Here is a 22,893-nt window from a genome sequence, read left to right as displayed (position 1 = left end):
TTTAATCCATCCTCCTGGTTACTGACAAGGACAGGAGGGGGCATAAGGGAGACAGGACGTGTGGAATCCAAGGCTGGAGCCGGGGTGGGGGGGGAGGCGTGGAAGGCACGGGAACGCCTGGGTCTGGGCTCAGGGCAGCTCTGGGACCATGTGGCAGGAGTCTGTGGATTTCACCTGAATGCTGTGCCATTAACATGACTCCACAGATCCCGGTCTGCTTCTCTCTGGCCTGCTACCAACTAGCTCCCTTTTCTGACTCATACGTTCTGTTCCCTTCGAACCTGGGCTTACAGATGACCTGGTGTGATTACAGACCCACTGCATCTCGTGACCACACAGTCAGCTGAGAGTCTCATCTCTTCTGGGTTTTTAGTTCCCGGTAAAAGGAAGAGAGAGAAGAACTGATGGCTCCAGCTATTCTCCTCCAGCTGGGTCCCAGGCCCTGGCCACACTATGGACTGGTGACCCCTCTGAGTCGGGGGGTCCCATGATATAAGTCCCTTGGCAGCTGAAGGTGAAAGGCAAGACACCAGCATGAATCTCGTCTCCAGGGAAGACACAGAAAAGACCTGGAGGGTGTGGCCTTGAAGCGGGTCTTGATGTCCAAGGAGAATTTGAAGAAAGATTGAGAAGATGGGATGGGACATCTCAGATGGAAGATAGAAAAAGAAATTCAGTTACGCTAGAACACAAGACATGGAGGAGAAGAGCCCTTAGGAGGGAGGCTGAGGCCAGGTCAGGAGGCCGGGGCGTGCTGTGTAAGGAGGCGGGATTTCACTCTGTGGGCAAAGGGTTCTGCTCCAGGAAGATCACTCGGGCAGCTCAGGGCAAGGTGTGCTGGGAGGAGACACAAGAGATGGGACAACTGGTTGATCTTCTCAAGTCCAGCGCCAACGTTAGCTCAGCGAGCGGACACCAGCACACTAGCTGGAGGCCACTGCAGTGGCCTGGGTGGAGACTGAGACCAGGGCTGAATCAGGGCATGGGCCATGCAGTGCAAATGTGCAACACGTGGGCAGCAGAAAGAAGGCAAGTGTGGGACTTCCCCGGCGGCGCAGTGGCTAAGACTCCGCATTCCCAATGCAGGGGGCCTGGGTTTGATCCCTGGTCAGGGAACTAGATCCCACACGCGTGCCACAACTAGGAGTTCACATGCTGCAACTAAGGAGCCTGCCTGCCGCAACTACGGAGCCCACGTGCCCCAACTAAGGAGCCCTGGAGCCGCAACTAAGAAGGAGCCTGCCTGCTGCAATTAAGGAGCCCACATGCTGCAACTAAGGAGCTGGCAAGCCACAACTAAGGAGGCCACCTGCCGCAACTAAGACCCAGTGCACCCAAACAAACAAATCAATCAATCAACAAATCTTTAAAAAAAAAAAAAAGAAGGCAAGTGTGGGCAGACCGAGGGATAACCACTGTGGGATTACTCGGGTTAAAGGGCCAGGCTGGCTGTAACTCTGTGTGACTCATGGGAGATGAAGGTCATCAGGACCGCTGCATGTTCAGAAGGTGACTGCGTACGGAGGGCAAACGACACGGGCACCGAGGTCCTTCGTGAACCCCCTCGGAGCCACTGGAGGGGACAATTCAGCATCAGGGCTGGCAGGTGGCAGGGAGCAGCAGAGCAGGGGGCGACGGGGAGGTCTGGCACCACGATGGGGTAAAGCGTGGCCATAACAATGGACCCTGTGGGCTTCAGTTTGAGTCCTTGTCACAAACACCTGGCTAAGGTTAGTGCCGCTCCTGGGAAGGGGGACTGGGAAGGGATGACCCATGAGGGTGCTGTGCACGTCAAAGGTGGCCATGAAGGAGAAGAGCTCGACAAAGGGAACTGTGGGGCTGAAAGGGAAGTCGGAGGGGGGAGGGGTGCAGGGAAGATGCTCTGTGGGAAACTCTGTGTGTAGATACAATCTCCGTCCCTTCTCATCAGTGGCGACCTTCCAGGGAACAGTGGCAGCCACCAGAGGCTCAGGGCCAGGGGCTGTCCAGCCCTGAGTGTAAGGAATTGGGATTTTATTCCAAGTACAATGGGAAGACCACTGAAGAATGGAAGCAAGGCGACCTGATCGCTGTAACTTTGTGAAGACTAGATTACAGGCTGGCAAGAGTGGGCACAGGGCAACCAGTGAGAAACCCACTGCAGTTCTCTGGGGGCAATGGTGGTGTCTTGGATTCACAAGGCAGCAACACCTATGGAGAAGAGGGTCTGCAGGAGAACCAGATGTGGGGCGAAGAATCAAGGGTGAGTCCTAGAGTCTTGGCTGGGTGCGTAGGTGTGTGTGTACACCATTCACTGAGATGGAAGGTAAAAAACATCAAGAGTTCTGTGCGTCTCTGCTGAGTTTGAGGTGCCTACCAGACGCCCAAGTCAAGATGCCAAATAAGGGCCTCCCTCTAGGGGGAGATTGGGAGGAATCAGTGCCCAGGGCGCATGAAAGCCATGGGTCTATGAGCTCCTCTAGGGAGAGCACTGGGAAGAAGAAACAGAGGCCCAGGACAGTCATGGGAGCGTCCAGAGAGGAAGTAACCGAGAGCTGGAAAGAAAGGCAAGGCATGATGTGGAAGCGAAAGGAAGAAAGTCTCAAGACAGAGTGACCAGCTGTCGGGGTTGAATGTTGTGTGGACATCCCGGGAGAGGAAGAGAGAAGTGACCTTGGGTCTGGCCGCACGGGGGCCATAAGACACTCTGACGAAGCGCTGAGGCAGGAGCCCGGACCGGAGTGTGCTGAAGAGGCGACAAAGCAGAGATGAGGGAGCAAAGTCCTTCCCAAAGGACAGCAGAGAAACAGGGCAGTGGCTGGAGCACAGGACGCTCAGGGGAGCATTTAAGGGGGATGCACGTAGTGGGAGAAGACAGCAGTGTGGGAGTGACCGGGCACGAAATAGCCACCTCGGAGAGTCAGAAAACAAGTAACTAGGAAGTGGCCTCGGTCCTGCAGGGCTGATGCCCACCTTGAGGTCTGTGTAACCAGTGGAGGCAGCTGTGAGGTTTCCTCCAGCCACTTGTTCCGGTGTGGCCATGAGCGGAGGAGGTCGCCCAGGGTCAGAAGTTACTCATTCAGGCAAAGACAGGAGCATTATTCACAAAAGCCAAGACATGGAAACAACTGAAGTTTCCACTGATGGATGAATAGATACAGGAAATGTGTGTACACACACACACACACACACACACGTATATATATGCGATGGAATGTTACAGTAAGTCCCCTACCTACAAACCTTCAAGTTGCGAACTTTTCAAAGATGCGAACGTGTGTTCATCAACGTCAGGCGTGCGTGAAGTTGCAGCTTGCCCTCCGTCTCCTGTTGCTGACGACCCTTCAGCTCTACCGTCGCCCACCTCCTCTCCCTCCTCCAGTCAGTAACTCTTCTTGCCTGTTCACTCGATGCCAGCCCCTGGATGCCAGCTGTTGTGCTGTACTACTGTGCTTTTCAAGGTACTGTACGGTAAAATGTTAAATGTTTTCTTTATTTTTTGTTTTTTTTAATGTGTTATTTGTGTGAAAAGTATTCTAAACCTATTACAGTACAGTACTATATAGCCAGTTGTGTTAGTCGGGTACCTAGGCTAGCTCTGTTGGACTTACGAACAAATTGGACTAACGAATGTGCTCTCAGAATGGAACTCGTTCGTATGTAGGGGATTTACTGTATTCAGCCATAAAAAAGAAGGAAATCCTGCCATTTGGGACAACATGGATGGAGCTGGAGGCTATCATGCTTAGTGAAATAAATCAGAGACAAAAAGACAAATCCTGTATGATCTCACCTATAAGTGGAATCTTAAAAACAAACAAACTCACAGAAACAGAACAGACTGGTGGTCACCAGAGGCAGAAGGTGATGAGAGCAGATAAAGGTGGTCGAAGGGCACAAACTTCCAGTTATAAAATGAATAAGTCCTGGGGATGTAACGTACAGCATGGTGACTACAGTTAACAATTCTGTAGTGTATATTTGACAGCTGCTACGGGAGTAGATCTTAAAAGTTCTCATCACAAGAAAAAACTCTGTGTGGTGAAGGATGTTAAGTAGACTTACAGTTGCGATCACTGTGTCATGTATACACATCTCAAGTCGTTAAAGGTATATGTCAATTATATCTCAGTAAGACGGGAGGAGAAAAATTATCTTTCACTTTCTTCCACTGTCTTTCAGTTGTGAAACGACAATAGCAAAGCTAACTAAAATTAGCTGAAATTGGAGGTACCAAGGCCAGTAGGCCCCAGTGTCTTTCTAACATGAAAGGATGCTGAGGACTCGGGCCTAGCTCTGCTCTTAGGAGGAGAAAAAAAAGATGCTAACTTAGGGCTTTCACTACTGTGACACTACTGTGTCTCTGTTCCTGTTTTCCCTCCCAACTTGAGTCGCATATGCTCCCAGACATTGCTACTTATTTCTCTCTACATACATCTTCTAAGAGCAGCACGTGAACCTCCTTGTACGTTCCCACAGCTACGCGATAAAAAAAGGAATAAATCAGGTCACCTCGTTTGCAAATGGCACCTGGATGTGGTCAGGTAGAGAATGACTGGTGTAAAATGGTATTAAAAGAAAGGAATACAGTAAACAAAAACTGAATCTGAGGAAACCTTAAAAGCCAGGAAAAGGCCCATGATTTAGATGAAAGAAGCCCATCACCTCAGTACAAAAAAAGGTTTGACACAGGCCTTATTCCCAGTTCTAACCCCAGCCGCAACCAAAGGGCGAGTTCCACAAACCTTCTGTACCAGCTTTTCTGAAAGAGAAGTTAGAGGGATGAAGCCACATTTACACCAGTGCACGTGAGATGCATTAAAAAAATGAGGGACAAGGGAGAGAAAAAGGCCACACTCGAACACCTAGGAACCTTTTCTTTTTTCTTTTTTTTTTTGGTAAGGGAAGAGTTTTTTTTTTATTGTAAAAAACACATAACATTAAATTTACCATCTTAACCAGTTTTAAGTGTACAGTGCACTAGTGTTAAGTGTATTTACATTGTTCTGCAGCAGATCTCTAGAACCATTTTGTCTTGCAAAACTGAAACTCTAGGGAATTCCCTGGCAGTCCAGTGGTTAGGACTCCGCGCTTCCACTGCAGGGGGCAACTAAGGGGGATTCCCTGTTCTGGGAACTAAGACCCCACAAGCCATGTGGTGTGGCCAAAAAAAAAAAAAAAAACCAAAAAAACCTGAAACTCTATACTCTCAAATGCTTATGAACCTTTTCAGAGAGACCCCGCCCAATGGTCAGTGAGGCGCAGACAGGGTCTGGACTCTGACCCCAGGATGAATATTCCCGCCTTCGGAGGAGAGAGAGATGTGGTGTGAACAGAGGGTGGAGCCCCTCTTACCTCTCCTGCACTTAAAGGCTGGGCCGAGAAGAAAAAAGGCCACAGCCAAGAGACATTTCACCAAAATGCCAATGTGTCGTGCAATCGTAGGGACCACAGGCATTGTTACTTCCAGCTGTGGACACATTCACGGCCATCACTACCTGACAAGAGTCACCCCTCACAACATTTTCAGAGTTGGCCCCAGAGTTACCTTCACTTCTCTTTTTAAATATCAAACATACCTTGGAATCCTGAGACTATTTGGACAACATCTTCATACACCATCAGAGTAGCAGATCGTTCTGGAAGCAGGCCCAGGCTCAGTGAAGAAAACACTGCAGAAACAAGGATGGATATGAGGGAATTCAAACATTTAAATCAAAATGCCCACTCCAGATTTTTTTTTTTTTTTTTTTTTTGCGGTACGCGGGCCTCTCACTGTTGTGGCCTCTCCCGTTGCGGAGCACAGGCTCCGGACGCGCAGGCTCAGCGGCCATGGCTCACGGGCCCAGCCGCTCCGCAGCATGTGGGATCTTCCCGGACCGGGGCACGAACCCGCGTCCCCTGCATCGGCAGGCGGACTCTCAACCACTGCGCCACCAGGGAAGCCCCCCACTCCAGTTTTTTAAGTACTCTGCATTCCTTGGATTCTCTGATTTCAACTCAATCAACAATATTGATTTTTCGTAGTGTGGCATAATAATAAATACATATTTGGTCTCTGCCTCTGGTTCCTGGCTCTTAAATCCCTTGTAATTTCCTGAGTGATCAGAGTATCTTTTGCTCTGATGAGGAGACTCCGGGTGGGCTCCTGGAGGCGGGCTGCTCACCAAAAAGATCAAGCCATGATGAGAATCTTGGAACGTTCAGTCCCACTGCCATCCTCCAGAGAGGACAGAGTGGGTGGAGAGCTAATGACTGACCACGCCTGCCATGACTGATGAAGCTGCCATGAAAGTCCCAAAGGTACGGGCTTTGGGGAACTTCAAGCTGGTGAACAAGTATGTGTGCTGGGAGGATGGTACACCCCAACTCCACGGGGACAGAAGCTCCTTCTGGACCCTTCTGGATCTCACCCTATTGTACCTCTTCATGTGGCTGTGTATCTGCATCCTCTATAATATCCTTTGTAATAAACCCGTGAATGTAACTGTTTTCCTGAGTTCTGTGAGCCATGATAGTGAATGAACCCAGGGAGGGGATCACGAGAACCTCTGATTTATAGCTGGTTGGTCAGAAGTACAGGTGACAACCCGGGGCTTGTGTCTGAAGTGGCAGTTGGTCTTGTGGGACTGAACCCTTAATCTGTGGCATTTGAGCTAACTCTGGATAGTTACTGTCAGGACTGAATTGAATTGCAGGTCGCCCAGTCAGTGTCCAGAGAGTTGGAGAACTGGTTAGCTTGAGAAAAACCCCACCCATCGGGTGTCAGAAGTACTGTAAACAGGGAGAAAGGAAACAGTTTTTCCCTTAAGTATTATTAGCAAAAGGCTTTCAAAACGCCAAAAGAGTCCTGCAATCTCTCGTAGAACAACTGCTTGCCCTACAATAGTCAACTATGTATTTTTTATTCGTTAGAAGCTGTTAGTAAAGTATCTGAACCTCCTCCCATTAGGAATCTATTAAAAGTTACAATGTACCCATTACATGGATGTAAAACATTGGGTATTAACATTAAGAAAGACTTTAAAAATATGTGCTTAGATTACTGTGTGCCTCATGATAAAAATAAACTTTCTTCCCTACTCTGGGAACTAATAAGATGACAAAACTTGTGCTATTTTTTAAAATTCTTGTTTAAGTACCTGGACTTCCAACTAAAAAATTCACAAAGCCTACATGTTTCCGGGGAGATCATGAATTTTAAGAAACAAACAAATCAACATAGTATGGAATAACAACAATCACTAACATTACTGAACTCTCACTAACATGTCAGACATTATTCTAGGTGCTTTCATTTTGGTAATTTATTTAACTCTCAAAACAGCTTTATGAAATAGGTATTTTTAACATGCCCATTTGACAGGCAAGGGAACAGATTTATAGATAAGGAATTAACTTCTCCAAGACCCTGCAGCTGGTAAATACTGGAGCCAGGATTTGAACTCTGGAGTCTGACCTCGACTGCTATGCTTCACGGACTCAAATTCAAAGGCTTCTTGGACTCCATCCAGCCTAAGTCTCTAAGTTTAAAGAGGAGGAAAGTGAGGCCTAGAGAGGTAAAGTAACTTTCAAGGATAATATTAGGAACCAGAAATATCAAATGCTAAGAAAATCAATTACTTAGCACAATTGGCTCTGGATAATGCCAGAGGCGACCAGTGAGCGGCTGGCCTTGAACATGACCCTTCTCCCTACACATTTATTCCATTTATGTAGCTGCCAATATGTACAAGGCCCAGAGCTAGATGTGCGGAACAGATCAATGTAGGGGGCAGTCTGTGTCCTCAAGGGTTCTACATTAGAAGGAGACTTGGACGCACAACCAATAGCTGTAGGACAAGCAGAACGTGACAAGTGCCATGACAAAGATAAGGATGTACCTTGGTGCTGTGAAAACAATCCAGCAGTTCCTTCAAATATTAAACACAGAGTCACCATGTGACCCAGCAATCCCACTCCCAGGTATATAACCAGGAGAACTGAGAATATACATTCATGCATAAACCTGTACACGAATGTTCAGAGCAGCATCAGTCATACTAGCCAGAAAGTGGAAACAAGCCAATAGCCATCATCTGATGGGCAGATAAACGAAACATGGTCTATCTATACAATGGAATATTGTTCACCCATAAAAAGGAATAAAGTACTGATTCATGCTACAACATGGACAGACCCGGAAAACACCATGCTGAGTGAAAGATGCCATACACAAAAGGCCAACACACTGGAGGATTCCATTCATCTGCAATATGTGGAACAGGCAAATCCACAGCGACAGAGGGATCAGTTGTTGCTGGGGGTTGGGGGAATGGGAAACAGCGAGTCAGTCCTAACAGGCATGAGGGTTTTTTTGGAGGTGAAGAAAATATTCTGGAAGTAGACAGTGGTGATGGTTGTACAACCTTGTGAATTATACACTTTAAAATGGTGAATCGTATGGTGATATGCATTATATCTCAAAAATAAATAAATAAATGAAGCAAGAAGGAAAAAAAAAGAATTCACCTTGGGGGTTTAAAGTTGGAAGAAAAATCTATACCAAGTTGGGGGAGGGAGGATCAGGTCCTGTGTGTGAGCCAGGACTGAAGGGAGAAAGCCCAACTTGGGTAAATCCTGCAAAAGCACATCCCAGGGAAGCTTAAGCTTCTTTAACAGAGATCCCTGCACCCAAGGGCACAGGGCACCTAATGGCCAGGAAAGAAGAACCAGATTGCTGGTGCCTGTAGGGAGCAGCCCACCTCCAGACTTTGGCTTTGCCCTCCCCGCCTCTCTAGGTACAGACCTGGACCACACCGCTCCCTTCAAGAGCTCACACAGAGCCTGAAGGCATTTCCTTGGCCCTGAAAACCTCTGTGCTGTGTGGCTTGGGGGACTCTGAGCTGGAATCACCTGTGATTGGTCTCTCGAGATGCATGTGACCATTACAGAATTTTTTTTTTTTTTTTTTTTGGCGATACGCGGGCCTTTCACTGCTGTGGCCTCTCCCGTTGCGGAGCACAGGCTCCGGATGCGCAGGCTCAGCGGCCATGGCTCACGGTCCCAGCCGCTCCACGGCATGTGGGATCTTCCCGGACCAGGGCACGAACCCGTGTCCCCTGCATCGGCAGGCGGACTCTCAACCACTGCGCCACCAGGGAAGCCCTACAGGATGTTTTGAACCGTTTCTTGCCTATAGCATTTGGTGCTTCCAAACATCAGACATCTGCTCCAGCAAACTCTTCTGCAAACCCTATCTCATATACGAGAAAAGATGATTTCTTGTAATGACTGTGATGAGACGTGGGTGGTAGAGACACCTGCAAGGACTTCCTGGGCGGGAGGTGGCAGAGATGCCTCAGTCCTGCAGGCAGACGGTATATTACCCATCAGAGAGGAGATGCTGACTGCTGTCTTGTTTTTTGATAAGTAGACAGAAAGGAACATCTAACTCTACCTGGGAGAGGCTGGAACACTTCTGAGCGCAGAGAACAACCACACTGGGCATTAACGGATAGAAGACAAGCTTGCGAAGAGAACAGTAAAGGAGCAACAGTGCAGACAAGCACAGAGCAGGTAAAACGCCAGATTCCTTCAGAGAATAACAAACTGCCCAGGGTGACCAGACCATGAGAAATGTAGGGAGAAGCGGCTGGAGGAGGTCCCTGTGTTCTGTTTAGTCTAAACGTGATCCTGAGGACATCAAATGCCTTTAGGCAGACATATAACGTAGTTAGACAGATATATATACAGGCACACCTTGGAGATGTTGCGGGTTCAGTTCCAGACCACCCCAATAAAGCGCATATCGCAATAAAGGAAGGCACATCAATGTTCTGGTTTCCCAATGCATACAGACATCATGTTTATATTATACTGTAGTCTATTAAGTGTGCAATAGCATCATGTCTAAAAAACAACAGATATACCTTAATTTAAAAGTACTTTATTGCTAAAAAGTGCTAACCGTCATCTGAGCCTTCAGTGAGTTGTAAGCTTTTTGCAATAGTAATATGAAAATCACAGATCACCATAACAAATATAATAATAATGAAAAACTTGAAATACTGGGAGAATTACCAAAATGTGACACAAACACTAGATGAGCAAATGCTCTTGGGAAAATGGCGCCAATGGACTTGCTCAATGTAGAGCTGCTGCAAACCTCCAATTTGCAAGAAATGCAATATCTGCAAAGTGCAATCAAGTGAAGTTCAATAAGACGAGGTCTGCTTGCATATATATAGAGAGATGTATAAATATACATCCATATATAAATACATATATCTAATATATAAGTGTGTAAAATTATTATATTATAAAAATAATATAAATATATATTTAAAATACATTTTAAGACACTAATGGTCAGTAATGTAAAGGGAATTTTGAAGGGGTCAGACTGAGCTGGCCAGAGGCCACCGCAGTAGCCCTGAACTGTTGCAAAAGGCCTCAGCTATAGAGGTGGAAATAATTAAGATGTGGAATCACAGTCTTTAGTGGATGGATGACACGTCATATAGCTAAATTTGATCCTACCTGCTGCCAAAGGTAAAGGGTACTCTCCTTTTGCTGTGGTTCCCTGGTGCCCAATATGTACCCCCTTCCATGCAAGGGGGAAAAAAAACCCCACATCCTCCAGGAACTACTGTCAAGGATGAGAAAAGAAATCTATTCCCAAATCTCATAAGAATGCGTATGCAAACAAAACCACGTGTGGACATGTAGTAAAGAAATTATTTTTTAGGTTCAAATCTTAAAAATATTTTAGAAGAGGCTCCCAATTCTTTCTCCTCCTTACTCAATTACCTGGAATACCAAAAGTGCACCTTCAAAAATATGCATGAAAACAACAGTATACTCTGTTTTTCACAGCAGACCGGTCTAAATTTTGCTCACGTTTTCTGTTAGATTCTCGTTAAGAGGATCTTGTTATGTTGAGAGGGCAAGCAGAGAAAAATAAAGACATGGGAGGGTCCTTGAAAATTATTCGGTCTAATTGATTTAGTTTTAGAAACTAGAGATTTGGGCTCAGAAAGCTGTGATGGGCCCCCATGTGTGGGCAGAGCTGGAGGCGGGCAGGCCTAGAACCCAGGCATCTTCAAGCCTAGTCCAAAACGCTTGGAATTAAACTGCATTTTTTACCATTATTTACTCATTTAAGAAGAATGGATATTATGAAAATGGCTGCCTTTTTCTCAAATGATCATGTTTACAAAGTCAAAGCCAATGTAATTAAAGTACAGTCCGTCCTTATTTGTGGGTTCAGTATTTGCAAAGGTGCCTACTTGCTAAAGGTTATTTGTAACCCCAAGTCAGTCCTTGTGATGCTTTCTACGTGCACGTACAGAGGGGCCACAAGTCTGAGTCTCCTCCCAGCTGAGGTTAACCGAGGCGACGGACACTCTGCCTTCTCGTTTCAGCTCGCACACTATAAGCATCCTTCCTGCAATCAATTTAGTGCCAAGTTTTTGCATTCTTGTGCTTTTTGTTGGTGATTTCCCTGCTTCAAACAGCCCCTGAGTGCTGGCCCGAAGTGCTGTCCAGTGTCTCTAACTGCAGGAGGCTGGGATGTGCCTTACTACACATTAGACAAGCTTCCCTTAGCCATGAGTTACTGGTGCTGTCGGCCACGAGTTCAAGGTTAATGAACCAACAATATATATTGAGTCAGGTATCTTGCAACAGAAACACACATCAAACAAGGAGATGGACTGATCAGTGGATGAAAACGTGACCAGAGGCTCTCAGGAACCTAACCCTGTACTTCCCCCGGGAGCAGTGGCTCAGGATTCACGAACTCAGTGTTCACGGTGACTCTGCAGAACCTAACTCCTGTGACGTGAGAATCAGTGGTATTTTGTGCTGCTGCGCCCCCGCCCCCAGCAAAGGTGGAGGTGAGGTGTCTGGATACCGTTTAGACTTCCCCCAGGGTTGTTTCCAGTGATTTCTCAGTGTGAAAAATGGGGGAGGTCAAACATTTTCTTTAGCAAGAACCTAACAAGGACCAGCTTTCTTATCGTGCTGGCCTTCCCAGGGTTCTGCCCCAGGCCCACTCCCCTCCACTCTCTGGGTGAGACCATTGCTCTGAGTCTCCCTTAAAAGCTGCTGATGGGCTTCCCTGGTGGCGCAGTGGTTGAGAGTCCGCCTGCCGATGCAGGAGATACGGGTTCGTGCCCCGGTCCGGGAAGATCCCACATGCCGCGGAGCGGCTGGGCCCGTGAGCCATGGCCACTGAGCCTACGCTCCGCAGCGGGAGAGGCCACAACGGTGAGAGGCCGGCATACCGCAAAAAAAAAAAAAAAAAAAAAAAAGCTGCTGATGACCCCCAACTCCACCTCCACCTCCAAACCTCTTAAGCCCCAAACTCTTTTCAAACTAAAGCCTGAACACACTTGGCGTCCCAGAGGCAGCTCCAATCCAATCTACGCTAAATTCATCACCAACTACAATCCTGACTCGCATCCCTTTCTCCCCATCTCCCCACCTCCATCCCACTTCCACCCACCTTTGCCTGAGCCCCAAGCCTGGAGAGAGGGGTGCACACGGGAGGGAGGAAGAGGGCTTCTTTCAGCCGACGGCATGAATCCATCAAGTCAACTTGAGGGAACCACACGGTGGCAGGTCTGCCAAGCCCACCGCCCGTCTGGTATTCCATCCACTCCATCACCAGCCACAAACCCGAGACTCAACTTACATTTATTCTAATTCGTCCCTTCCCTCACATCTCTCCCACCCATTCTCCAAGGCTTTCTGGATTTTGCCTGCTAAATATTTCTCAGGTGTATCTCCTTTTCTCTAACATTTTGCTAAAGGATTTCCTCAGCTGTACCTCTTTCAAATCCACTTTCCATAGCTCTCAAAGCAGTGGTCCCAAACTATAGTGAACATTTTTATCCATAAATACCCAGCGGGGGTAGGAGTTGCTTGTGAAAACGCAGGTTCCTGGGTCAATCTGCCCAGTCTGAATGGTTGAGTCCTGGAATCTGGATCTTTTTACAAGCACCTTCTGATGCTAATATCTATTCATCCTCAAGACTCAGCTCCCTCCCAGCCTCTCCAGGAAGCCTTCCTGCATTCGCTCACCTAGGCCGGTGAACTGGTCCCCAGCATCCCCGCAGGCACCTAAATCTATCAGAGCATTGATCCCATCAGGAGGAATCGGGTGCTGTGGCTGACTTCATAACTAAACGATGAAGTCCCCAGGGGCGAGTTCTGCGTCTTTAGATCTGTATCCTTAGTGGTCAGGGTAGTGCCTGGCACACAGTAGCTACTCACTAAGTGTAAACTGAACTTAAAGAGAATTTTGTGGCTGAGGGTAGATGCTGGGGCTGGAAAAGACGGGCACAGTCACGCTTGGCTCCCGTGTGCCCCAGGGGCACAGTGGCACACAGGTGAGCACTAAGTGCTTGGCATTTTGCCAGGCACCGTGTTAGATGCTACACGTTTATCAAGCCCCTGCTATGCTGTAGGTACTGTAAGCTAGTGCACCTACGTTAACTACTGTTTACTCAGGACCACTCTGCGAGGTGGTATCAGCTCCCTTTTGCAGAGACTGGCGTCAAAGCTGGAGGGGCTGGGGCTTCCCTGGTGGCGCAGTGGTTGAGAGTCCGCCTGCCGATGCAGGGGACACGGGTTCGTGTCCCGGTCCGGGAAGATCCCACATGCCGCGGAGCGGCTGGGCCCGTGAGCCATGGCCGCTGAGCCTGCGCGTCCGGAGCCTGTGCTCCGCAGCGGGAGAGGCCACAGCAGTGAGAGGCCCGCGTACCGCAAAAAAAAAAAGGAGGGGCTCAAGCACAGACCGGGAGCCAGAACCCGGGTCCGAAGCCCATGCTCCTCCCACCCGCCCACCCCCGCTAGCCTCAGAGCAATAGTGCCGGCAGGTAATGTGGTCCAGTCACTAGATGGAGCCTGAGGTGAGGGGACTGAAGCAGCACCGTCTGCTGCTTCCCACCTACTCCATACCCAGCTGAGCCCATGTCAGGGACCATCCTCGCCCCTTGTGGTAGACCGGCTGCTTTGCAGCGGTGAATGGTAATGTGCAATTGTGATTTATAATAAGTCATATATATTTGGTCTTGGTTTCATTCCTGCCTCACAGCTCCTAAACCCCTTGGAATTTCCTAAGTGATAAGGGCAATAAAGGTATCTTTTGTTATTTATAACAAGCCACTTACCATGGGAGTTTCAGTTAATATAGTAATTTTTGGAAGGCCCCTAGATAACCCACGATGGGGGCTGGTTGGCAGGGGAAACAACCATGTGATTAGAGGGTTGGAACTTTCGGTCTCACCCTGTCCCTGAGCTCCAGGGAGGAACGGAGAGAGGGCTGGAGGTTGAATAAATCACTAATGGCCAATGATTTAATCAGTCATGTCTACATAATGAAGGTTCCATAAAAAACCAAAAGGATGGGGTTTGGTGAGCCTCTTGGTTGGTGAACACTTGGAGGTGCTGGGGGGGTGGTGCACCTGGAGGGGATGGAAGCTCCACACCCCTTCCCACAGACCTTGCCCTACGCGTCTCTTCCATCCAGCTGTTCCTTTAATAGCCTTTGTAATAAACTGGTAATCTAGTAAGTACCCAGCTGGTGTCACAGAATCCGCAAATTGCTGGATGTGTGGCAAAACGCCCGCATGTTTGGTGAACAGACACGCCAGAAGTGGAGTACAGTGTTGAGAGGGGAAGAAACACACAGCAGTGTCCTTCCTGAGCAGGTGAGAAAGAGAAAGACAGTCTCACCATCATTCCCCACCTTTTGGCCAGCCTTGCTCTCGGACCCTGAAGCAAGACGAGAAAGCCCCATTCCAGGGCACTGCCCCAATCCCATTGGCTGGTTACGATCAGTAAGGTACAGAGCGGAACGCTGGGGAAATGAGTTCCATTACATGGATAGTAACGTACAACCAGCTTCATACCGGGATCCCACCTTTCCTGCACATAAGGGGCCCCAAAAGCTAAGGCAGAGAATGGACAAGTATTTTCCTGATTGTCTGACTTAACCCTTAACACTTACAAAATTGTTTCTATGTCTGACTCCATCCCTAGCCCGACTATAAGCCCTGTTTTAGAGAAAGGTTAAGACCACCTTACCGGGTAACCGGATTGGCTTCCACGGGGCAGAGTTTGGCACGTAGGCATGCTTTGTGGCGGTGACAATCAGCTGACTGCCCAGCTTATACTGGAATTTGAGGAAGGCGACGCCATCTGTCCCCGAGGTGCCAGAGGCGATGGAGACCTGGTTGGTGAAAATCTCAATGAGGGCATCGGGGACAGGCTGATGGGTGCTGGCGTCACTGATGTGGACCTTCAGGGTGACCTCTGGAAGAAGGACAGAGCAACACAGAACAGTGGCTATTAACTGGGCAGCTCCAGCAGAGATTCTGCTACAACCGCGATGGGTAGTACAAAGTGGGATAGGCTAAGAAAATCTCGATCTACGCCCAAAATATAAATCATTTTAACCGGGAATGTTCTCTTCTTAGAGGTCCTTTTTTCACTTTACATGATTTCTTACCTTCCTCAAAACCACTGCCCATAACAAACTGCTTTCCCCCTGCCTCCTCCTGGCTCACACCAACAAATAGTTGAGAGAAAATTTCTACCCCTTTAAATAAATGCAATGCTCTTTTATCCTGCCCAGTGCTGCTGGCAAACACAGCCTAAGCAAGGCTCGGGCTGCTACAGAAAGACCCTGCAGGTGCTAAGATTTGCAGCAAAATTCTTCAATGGTCCTGGTGAACACGGATGTGTAGAGCTCAGGGTTGTTGTGCTAGTAATCATGAAGACGTCACTGAAAAGTAGTCAAAAATACCTTTAAAAGGGAGGACCCAAACAGTGGAGAAGGTCAGAAGCAGAAAAAAATAAAAGTAAACATTTGAAAAGATGGCTGAAGTTGAGTTAGTAGTATTGGCAAAACCAGAAAACGGATGTGGGAAATGGACAGCTCCAAATTAACGGTAAAAATTACGCTGGAATGGATAATTTTCATTTATTCATGCAAGAGATGTATATTGAACTGTTACCCCACACCTAGAATCCTGAGCAACTGTGCACAACTACAGTGATGAAGGGAAGGGAGTAGACAGGTAAGTGCTATGCCTGGGGGGCATCTGGAGGAGGCACCAAGGGGGCACTTACAGAACAGCACATGCAAAGGCCCAGAAGCAAGAGAAAGCCCTGCTTCCTGGAGCAACGGAAATAGGAAATAGGTTCTGAAAGCTGGAGGGGGAGTGTGAGGGCTACAAAGCCCAGGGAAAGACAAGGCTCGAGAGGCCAACAGGGGCCAGATCAGATATGGCTTTATAAGTGACCTAAAAGGATGGTTCTTTATCTTGATCGCTCTTCCACCTTGCTAACTTGCTGGAAATCAAACTTATGCGTAGAAACACCTGGTTTTGGATGAAGGATGGACTCGGGGATTGGCAAGACTGGAGACCGAGCATCTAGTTAAGAGATTTCTGTAATAACCCATCAAGAGATGGTGGTGGACCATGATGGACATCAGTGAAAGGATGCTGATTCCAGATATATTCTAGAACGATCAGTGTATTCTGCTCCAAGAAACCCCTTTGGCTAAGGTATGAAGGGAGTAAATGGTAGCCAGTGACCTAAGTTCACTAGCCACTTAGAGGCACTACTTGCCATACATTGTGAGCTGCCTCAGTTCTGAAAGCCTTACTGGTGATCTGGGAGAGGGAGGTGGGACAAGGAACCGGTGAGCAGGGAGGCTCATGTTTCAAGAACCACTGGAGAACCGCTGGCTCAGTGGAGAGACCATTGGGGAGGTCAAGGCTGGCTGGGGGCAACCTGAGAGTGAGAGGAGGAGGCGTCCAAGCTAGCCCCATGGTAACTGCCCAGCGTGCATCTCTAGAGTTCTAGGCAATTCACACTCTAGGTCTGACCCTTGGCTCTACCAAGCTCTAGCCACGTGGCCTTGGGCAAGTTACTTATGGTTTCCAGGTCTCGGTCTCCTCATCTATAAATGGGGGCTGATAACGACATATATCTCAGTATAATTACAAACACAAGCTAGTGCCATTACGTTATTCCAGTCACTATGCTTGAAAGCATTCGGTCACAGTGTCCCAGGACAGGGCACAGGGAGGAGAGCTGGAGAGGAAAAGGGTATGAAACTAAGGGGAGGAATGAGACATCCTTCTCGGGGGCTAATAACTCAATATCCCAAGCTCTTCTCCAACTGAGGCCTCTACATTGACTAGAACTTCTTTTGGTTCGAGAACGTCCACCTTGGCAACGTGCTGGCGATCTTATGATACGAAAGCAACCTTTTCAATACTGCAAATTTCACTTAGTCGATCATTTTCTCACCCTTTTCTCACATACCGATGAGATGTGCTGGGAGCCGGGACCCTACGGCAGAATGCCTGCACCTGGACAAACGTCTCCTTGAGCAGCAGAATAGAAAGAAACTATCAAGGAATAAAAAGTAACTGCACGCATGCACAGTGGGGCAATTATGAACAAAAAGATACAAAAGGCCGCAAATCAACCGCCACTCCTTAGGGGCCGGGAGCAAAAGCAGGGTCCTGTGCAGGGTCCCTGCACACGGCACCAGCAAGGGGGTGGGCAGACCACCGAAGCGACGTGTCCTGCCCGGCCCAGAGACCTGCCCCTGTTGTTCTCCCATTTGAGGAACCAGTTCGCCCCTCCTCGGGGAGCGAGCAAGGGCACCTGTTACTGGTTTCTGCTCCCTCACGCTGCCGCCTCCCCAGTAAAACCTTGCCTGACTTGTTCGGTTGGCCTCTTCTCAAGTTCTACTGATTAAAGAGTCCAAGGGCTCGGTCAGTATCACTTACTTAATCCATGTCTTGACTAGATGACCGTAAGGAACCCCTAAAGAATCCTAGACCTTGGTGCTATATAAGGTCTGCACCAAATAAATCTCTCAAAACCTTGTAGAGGGGCTTCCCTGGTGGTGCACTGGTTAAGAATCCGCCTGCCAATGCAGGGGACACGGGTTCGATCCCTGGTCCGGGAAGATCCCACGTGCCACGGAGCAACTAAGCCTGTGCGCCACAACTACTGAGCCTGCGCTCTAGAGCCCGCGAACCACAACTACTGAGCCCGCGTGCCACAACTACTGAAGCCTGCGCACCTAGAGCACATGCTCCGCAACAAGAGAAGCCATCGCAGTGAGAAGCCCACGCACCGCAACGAAGAGTAGCCTCCACTCGCCACAACTAGAGAAAGCCCGCGTGCAACAATGAAGACCCAACGCAGCCAACAATAAATAAGTAAATAAATAAAATGCCTTAAAAATAAAAAAGCCAATTCATGAAACCATTTGTGGAAAGAAAAAAAAAAAAACCCCAAAAACCTTGTAGAGAAAAAAAGTGCTACAGAAATTGAACCTGGGGGCTTCCCTAATGGCGCAGTGGTTGAGAATCTGCCTGCCAATGCAGGGGATACAGGTTCGAGCCCTGGCCTGGGAAGATCCCACATGCCGCGGAGCAACTGGGCCCGTGAGCCACAACTACTGAGCATGCGCGTCTGGAGCCTGTGCTCCGCAACGGGAAAGGCCACGATAGTGAGAGGCCCACGCACCGCGAGGAAGAGTGGCCCCTGCTTGCCACAACTAGAGAAAGCCCTCGCACAGAAACGAAGACCCAACACAGCCATAAATAAATAAATAAATAAATAAATAAATAAATAAAAAGAAATTGAACCTGGTTACTTCATACTACAGGAGGAGAAAACTGCCAAAAGAGGGATAAAATCAACATCAAGAAAATCAAGGATATGGCATTACAAAACACATTTAGTTGATTCCTTCCAATCTTATCATTGTTATCTTAATGCAGGTTTGCAGTATGTACAAACACACATTTGTTTTCTTATTGAACTGGGGTCTTCCTTGTCCCCAGGTGGTATGGGAAGTTATAAATGAATTAACATGTGCATAGCAGAAATCCTCTCAAACAGGGCAAGTGGGAAGGTGGCTTTGTAGTTGCAGTGATGATCTATGTAATCTTACGGTAATGCAACATTTACTAACAACTGGGATTACAAGGTTTCTGCTTTCTCTTAACTGTCTGCTGAGAAGGCAAAAGCATCTGAGATTTGGAAGAAGCTAAAGGATTTGTGAATGAACACAAGAAAGGAGTTCTCCTATAATCGACATCCTAGGTTCTACCACTTGAATTGCTTCTAAAACGGGAAGCCTAGTTTATGTTCTGCAATTGTAGTCCTTGGAAGAGATTACGTAGCTACTTCTTTTGGTGTGCTAGGATGTGAAAACATGTCACTATAGTTAAGAAGAACTTATTACAGACCACTGGGGTATCATATTTTTAAAACTTCTGCAATTTGCTTTATTCATATGACGGTACAGCATGAACAGTCCTCTTGTTCAGTGGTTCTATATCTAGTTCATTTTTTTAGAAATGGACTTTATCTTTTAGAGCAGTTTTAGGTTCACAGCAAAATTGAGTGGAAGTCACAGAAATGTCTCACTGGGGTATCATTTTTATAGAAATACTTATATTAGCCATTCAACAGCAAATAAAATTGTTCCCACTAAATGACAACCAGGGGAGTGATCTTATGACAAGGTGGAGCACTAGTAACTATTTATTAATCTCATCTTGCAGATAAAAGGAAGCCCCTATACATGGCCACAGACCTAAGTATGCATTAAGATCCACTCCTGGGCGTATATCAGGAGAAAACTCTAATTCGAAAAGATACACACACCCTGATGTTCACAGCAGCAGTATTCACAATAACCAAGACTTTGAAGCAACCTAAGTGTCCCTCGACAGATGAATGGATAAAGAAGATGTGTTACATATATACAATGCAATATTAACTCAGCCATAAAAAAGAATGAAATAATGTCATTTGCAGCAACCTAGATGGATGGACCTAGAGATTATCATACTCAGTGAAGTAAGTCAGAAAAAGACAGATACCATATGATATCACTTATATGTGGAATCCAAAATATGGCACACATGAATTTATCTACAAAACAGAAACAGACTCACAGACATAGAGAACAGACTTATGGTTACCAAAGGGGAAGGTTGGGGGGGAGGATAAATTAGGAGTTTAATAATAAATTAATAAATTAGGCATTAGCAGATACAAGCTACTATATACAAAATAGACAAGCAACAAGGCCCTACTGTATAACACAGGGAACTATATTCAATATCCTGTAATAAACCATAATGGAAAAGAATATGAAGAAGAATATATATATGTATGTGTGTATATATATATATATATATATATATATATATATATGACTGAATCACTGCTGTACAGCAGAAATTAACACAACCTTGTAAATCAACTATACTTCAATAAAAAAAAATAAGATGCACTATGTTTCTTTGTTGGTCATGACAGCTGATGTATCCTGCGGAGATGGGGCACCTGATTACTAATTCGAAGCCGGGACATTATTCTTTCACCCTTTGCCCTGAACATCCATCACAACTTCTGCTGATTCTGATTCCGGAATATAGATCTCAAAGCTGGCCTTTCCTTCCCATCCCTTGTTAACACTGCCCTATCTCAGGCCGTGGAAATCTATCACCCAGACTGCTGTTCAGCCTCTTCACAGAAATTGCCACTGTCTTAAGACCTGATCCCTGAGCTCCCACTGAAGCCAGTAGTTCAGGGAGCCGCCTGAAATACGGGTCTCACCACTTCCTGTCGCCCTTCAAACCCGACAGTGCTCCCCACCAAATGTGGCCGAGGGCCAGATGTGGCCAGCTGCCTGTTCTGTGTGGTCCAGAAGCCAAGAATGGTTTTTCCACTTGTAAATGATTGGGGGGAAAATAAATTCAAAAGAATAATAGTGAAATGAAATTTACCTGGAACTTGAATTTGTGTGCATAAATAAAGTTTTATTGGAACACAGCCACGCCCACACATATCGTCCAAGGCGGTTTTTGCATTTCGATGGTGGAGTTTAGAAGTTTTGACAGAGACCTAAAGCCTGCAAAGCCTGAACTATTTACTTTTGGCCCTGTAAAGAAAAACCTGCCCACCCCTGACCTACACGATCCGTTTTAAGGCACCCAAGGTCCTCCTCAATCCAGTTCCACCTGATCCGCACATACCACAGGCCCCTGACACTGTCCCCTACGTTTCCTACTTTCCTTCCTGCTGCTGCCTGTCATCTGTGTAGGAAATGCCCTTGTCCAACTTCGCTCTCCTGTTGCTAATGCCTGTTCATCCTTTCAAAGTCCTGGTTCAGGTTTATTTGAGAAACTGCTCCCAGCTCATCAACTGCTCTCCACACCGGGTTAGAGGCCCCTCACCTGGGTCCTCAGCACTGCATACACTGAGACTGCTCCCTCTCTGTTTCCATCTCAGCCCGTTTTTATTGCACACCAACAATGTGGGTAGACAGCGGTGAATGCACCCCCAACGCTGAGGAGCTCTTGGCTTTAGACATTAAATAAATAAAGACCAAGTATAATTACAAACTGGGAAAAATGCCTCCAAGGAAAGCTGGGTACCACAGGACAGCAGGATGGAGGACAGCCGAATTTCAACTGCGAAGGCCTTTCAAGGAGGTGTCACGTAAGCTCAGGCCTGAAGGATGCACAGGAACCCGCCAGGCAAGGGGGTGCAGGCAGGGCTACAAACACCTGGAGGTGAGAATGACCTGGTTACTTAAATGGAGTTAGGACCAAATGGAGGGAAATCCCGGAGAACAGCTAACCGTCTCCTAAGACTGCAGTGTGGGAGCCACCAGCCACACGGGGTGTGTGTCAATTTAAGTTTAAATTCATTAAAATGAAATTAAATTAGAAACTGGGCTCCTTGGATACACCAGGCACATTTCAAGTCCTCAACAGCCACATGTGACCAGTGGCTCTCATACTGGACAGCACAGAGAGAACATTTCCACCAACACAGAAACTTCTACCAGATGGCACTGATGATGCATTGCAAACACTCACCTCAGAGTCTGAGTAAAGAGATCCAGGGTATCTGGGTGGCTCAACAAACTCCCAAGGAAAGCACGTCAAGTGTGATTCTGCAGCCTGCCTGGATCTGACCTTGACTCGAGGCCCCTGCAGTGACTTTCAGGTTCCATGTGTTCTCCACCCCACAGCCAAATTACCTCCCAGACTCAGCTCCTACAACGGCTCCCACTCCCAATTCAAGGAGCTGCAAGGGGGCAGGCTCTTTGGGCTGTTTCTTTCCTCGGCAACCTCCCCCCACAAACCCATTCCCCGGGGCTCCTCCCTCCCTCACCTCCTGAGCCTCTGCTTAAATGAGGCCTTGACTGACCACTAGTTATGTCTTTTGAACTTTTATTATGGAAATGTTAGAACACATATAAAAGTAGAAAAAACAGTATGAGGATCCCCCCAGCATTGATAAGCTTCAAATATCAACTTTCTACCATTCTTGTCTCATCTGTGCTCCCCGCACCCGATTTTCCCTCCCCTCCCCCTCCCTCCCCCTTCCCTTCCCTTCTCTTTCTTCCTTCCTTTCGTCATTCTTTCCTTCCCTTCCTCATTTTTTTTTCTGAAACATTTTGAAGCAAATCCCAGACATCAGAACATTAGGTCACATTATTTCCCCATAAATACTTCAGTTTACAACAGATGAGGATTTTTTAAAAATACCCCAAATGCCATTAACAGACTCAGTTTATAGAACCACCTCTTTATATTGTCTCATACCCAGCAAATATTCAATTTTCTCTGATTGTTTAAAAACAATCGTTTTTACAGTTGTGACCATCCTCTCTAAAATGTCAATCCCAACATCTCCCTGAACTTCTGATATTATCATGCTTGGCCTTTTCTTTTATGCATTACAGTTATCGATTCTAACATGTTTCTAATTTATATGTGTATTAACTGTCTGACTCTTCTGGGACATAAACTTCGAGAGAGCTGTTTTGTCTGTTTCTCTTCTCTTCTTTATTCATGTATC

The 22,893-nt window shown here is 47.2% G+C and overlaps 1 protein-coding gene across 1 annotated transcript in view; it reads right to left on the bottom strand.

The window, feature by feature from the left end:
• FAM171A1 (family with sequence similarity 171 member A1) overlaps nucleotides 1-22,893 on the bottom strand; it is a 130,679-nt gene that overhangs the window by 47,004 nt on the left and 60,782 nt on the right. Inside the window, exons 2-3 of the mRNA XM_081227880.1 lie at nucleotides 15,055-15,282; nucleotides 5,559-5,651 (exon numbers count right to left, since the gene is read on the bottom strand). Coding sequence (XP_081084006.1) covers nucleotides 5,559-5,651; nucleotides 15,055-15,282 — 321 coding nt within the window. The remainder of the gene's footprint in view (nucleotides 1-5,558; nucleotides 5,652-15,054; nucleotides 15,283-22,893) is intronic.

Source organism: Mesoplodon bidens (assembly GCF_964165515.1).
Source record: "Mesoplodon bidens genome assembly, chromosome: 3".
Lineage (NCBI taxonomy): Eukaryota > Metazoa > Chordata > Mammalia > Artiodactyla > Ziphiidae > Mesoplodon > Mesoplodon bidens.
Note: the sequence above shows the minus strand (reverse complement) of the source record. Positions and strands in the feature narration are given on the sequence as shown.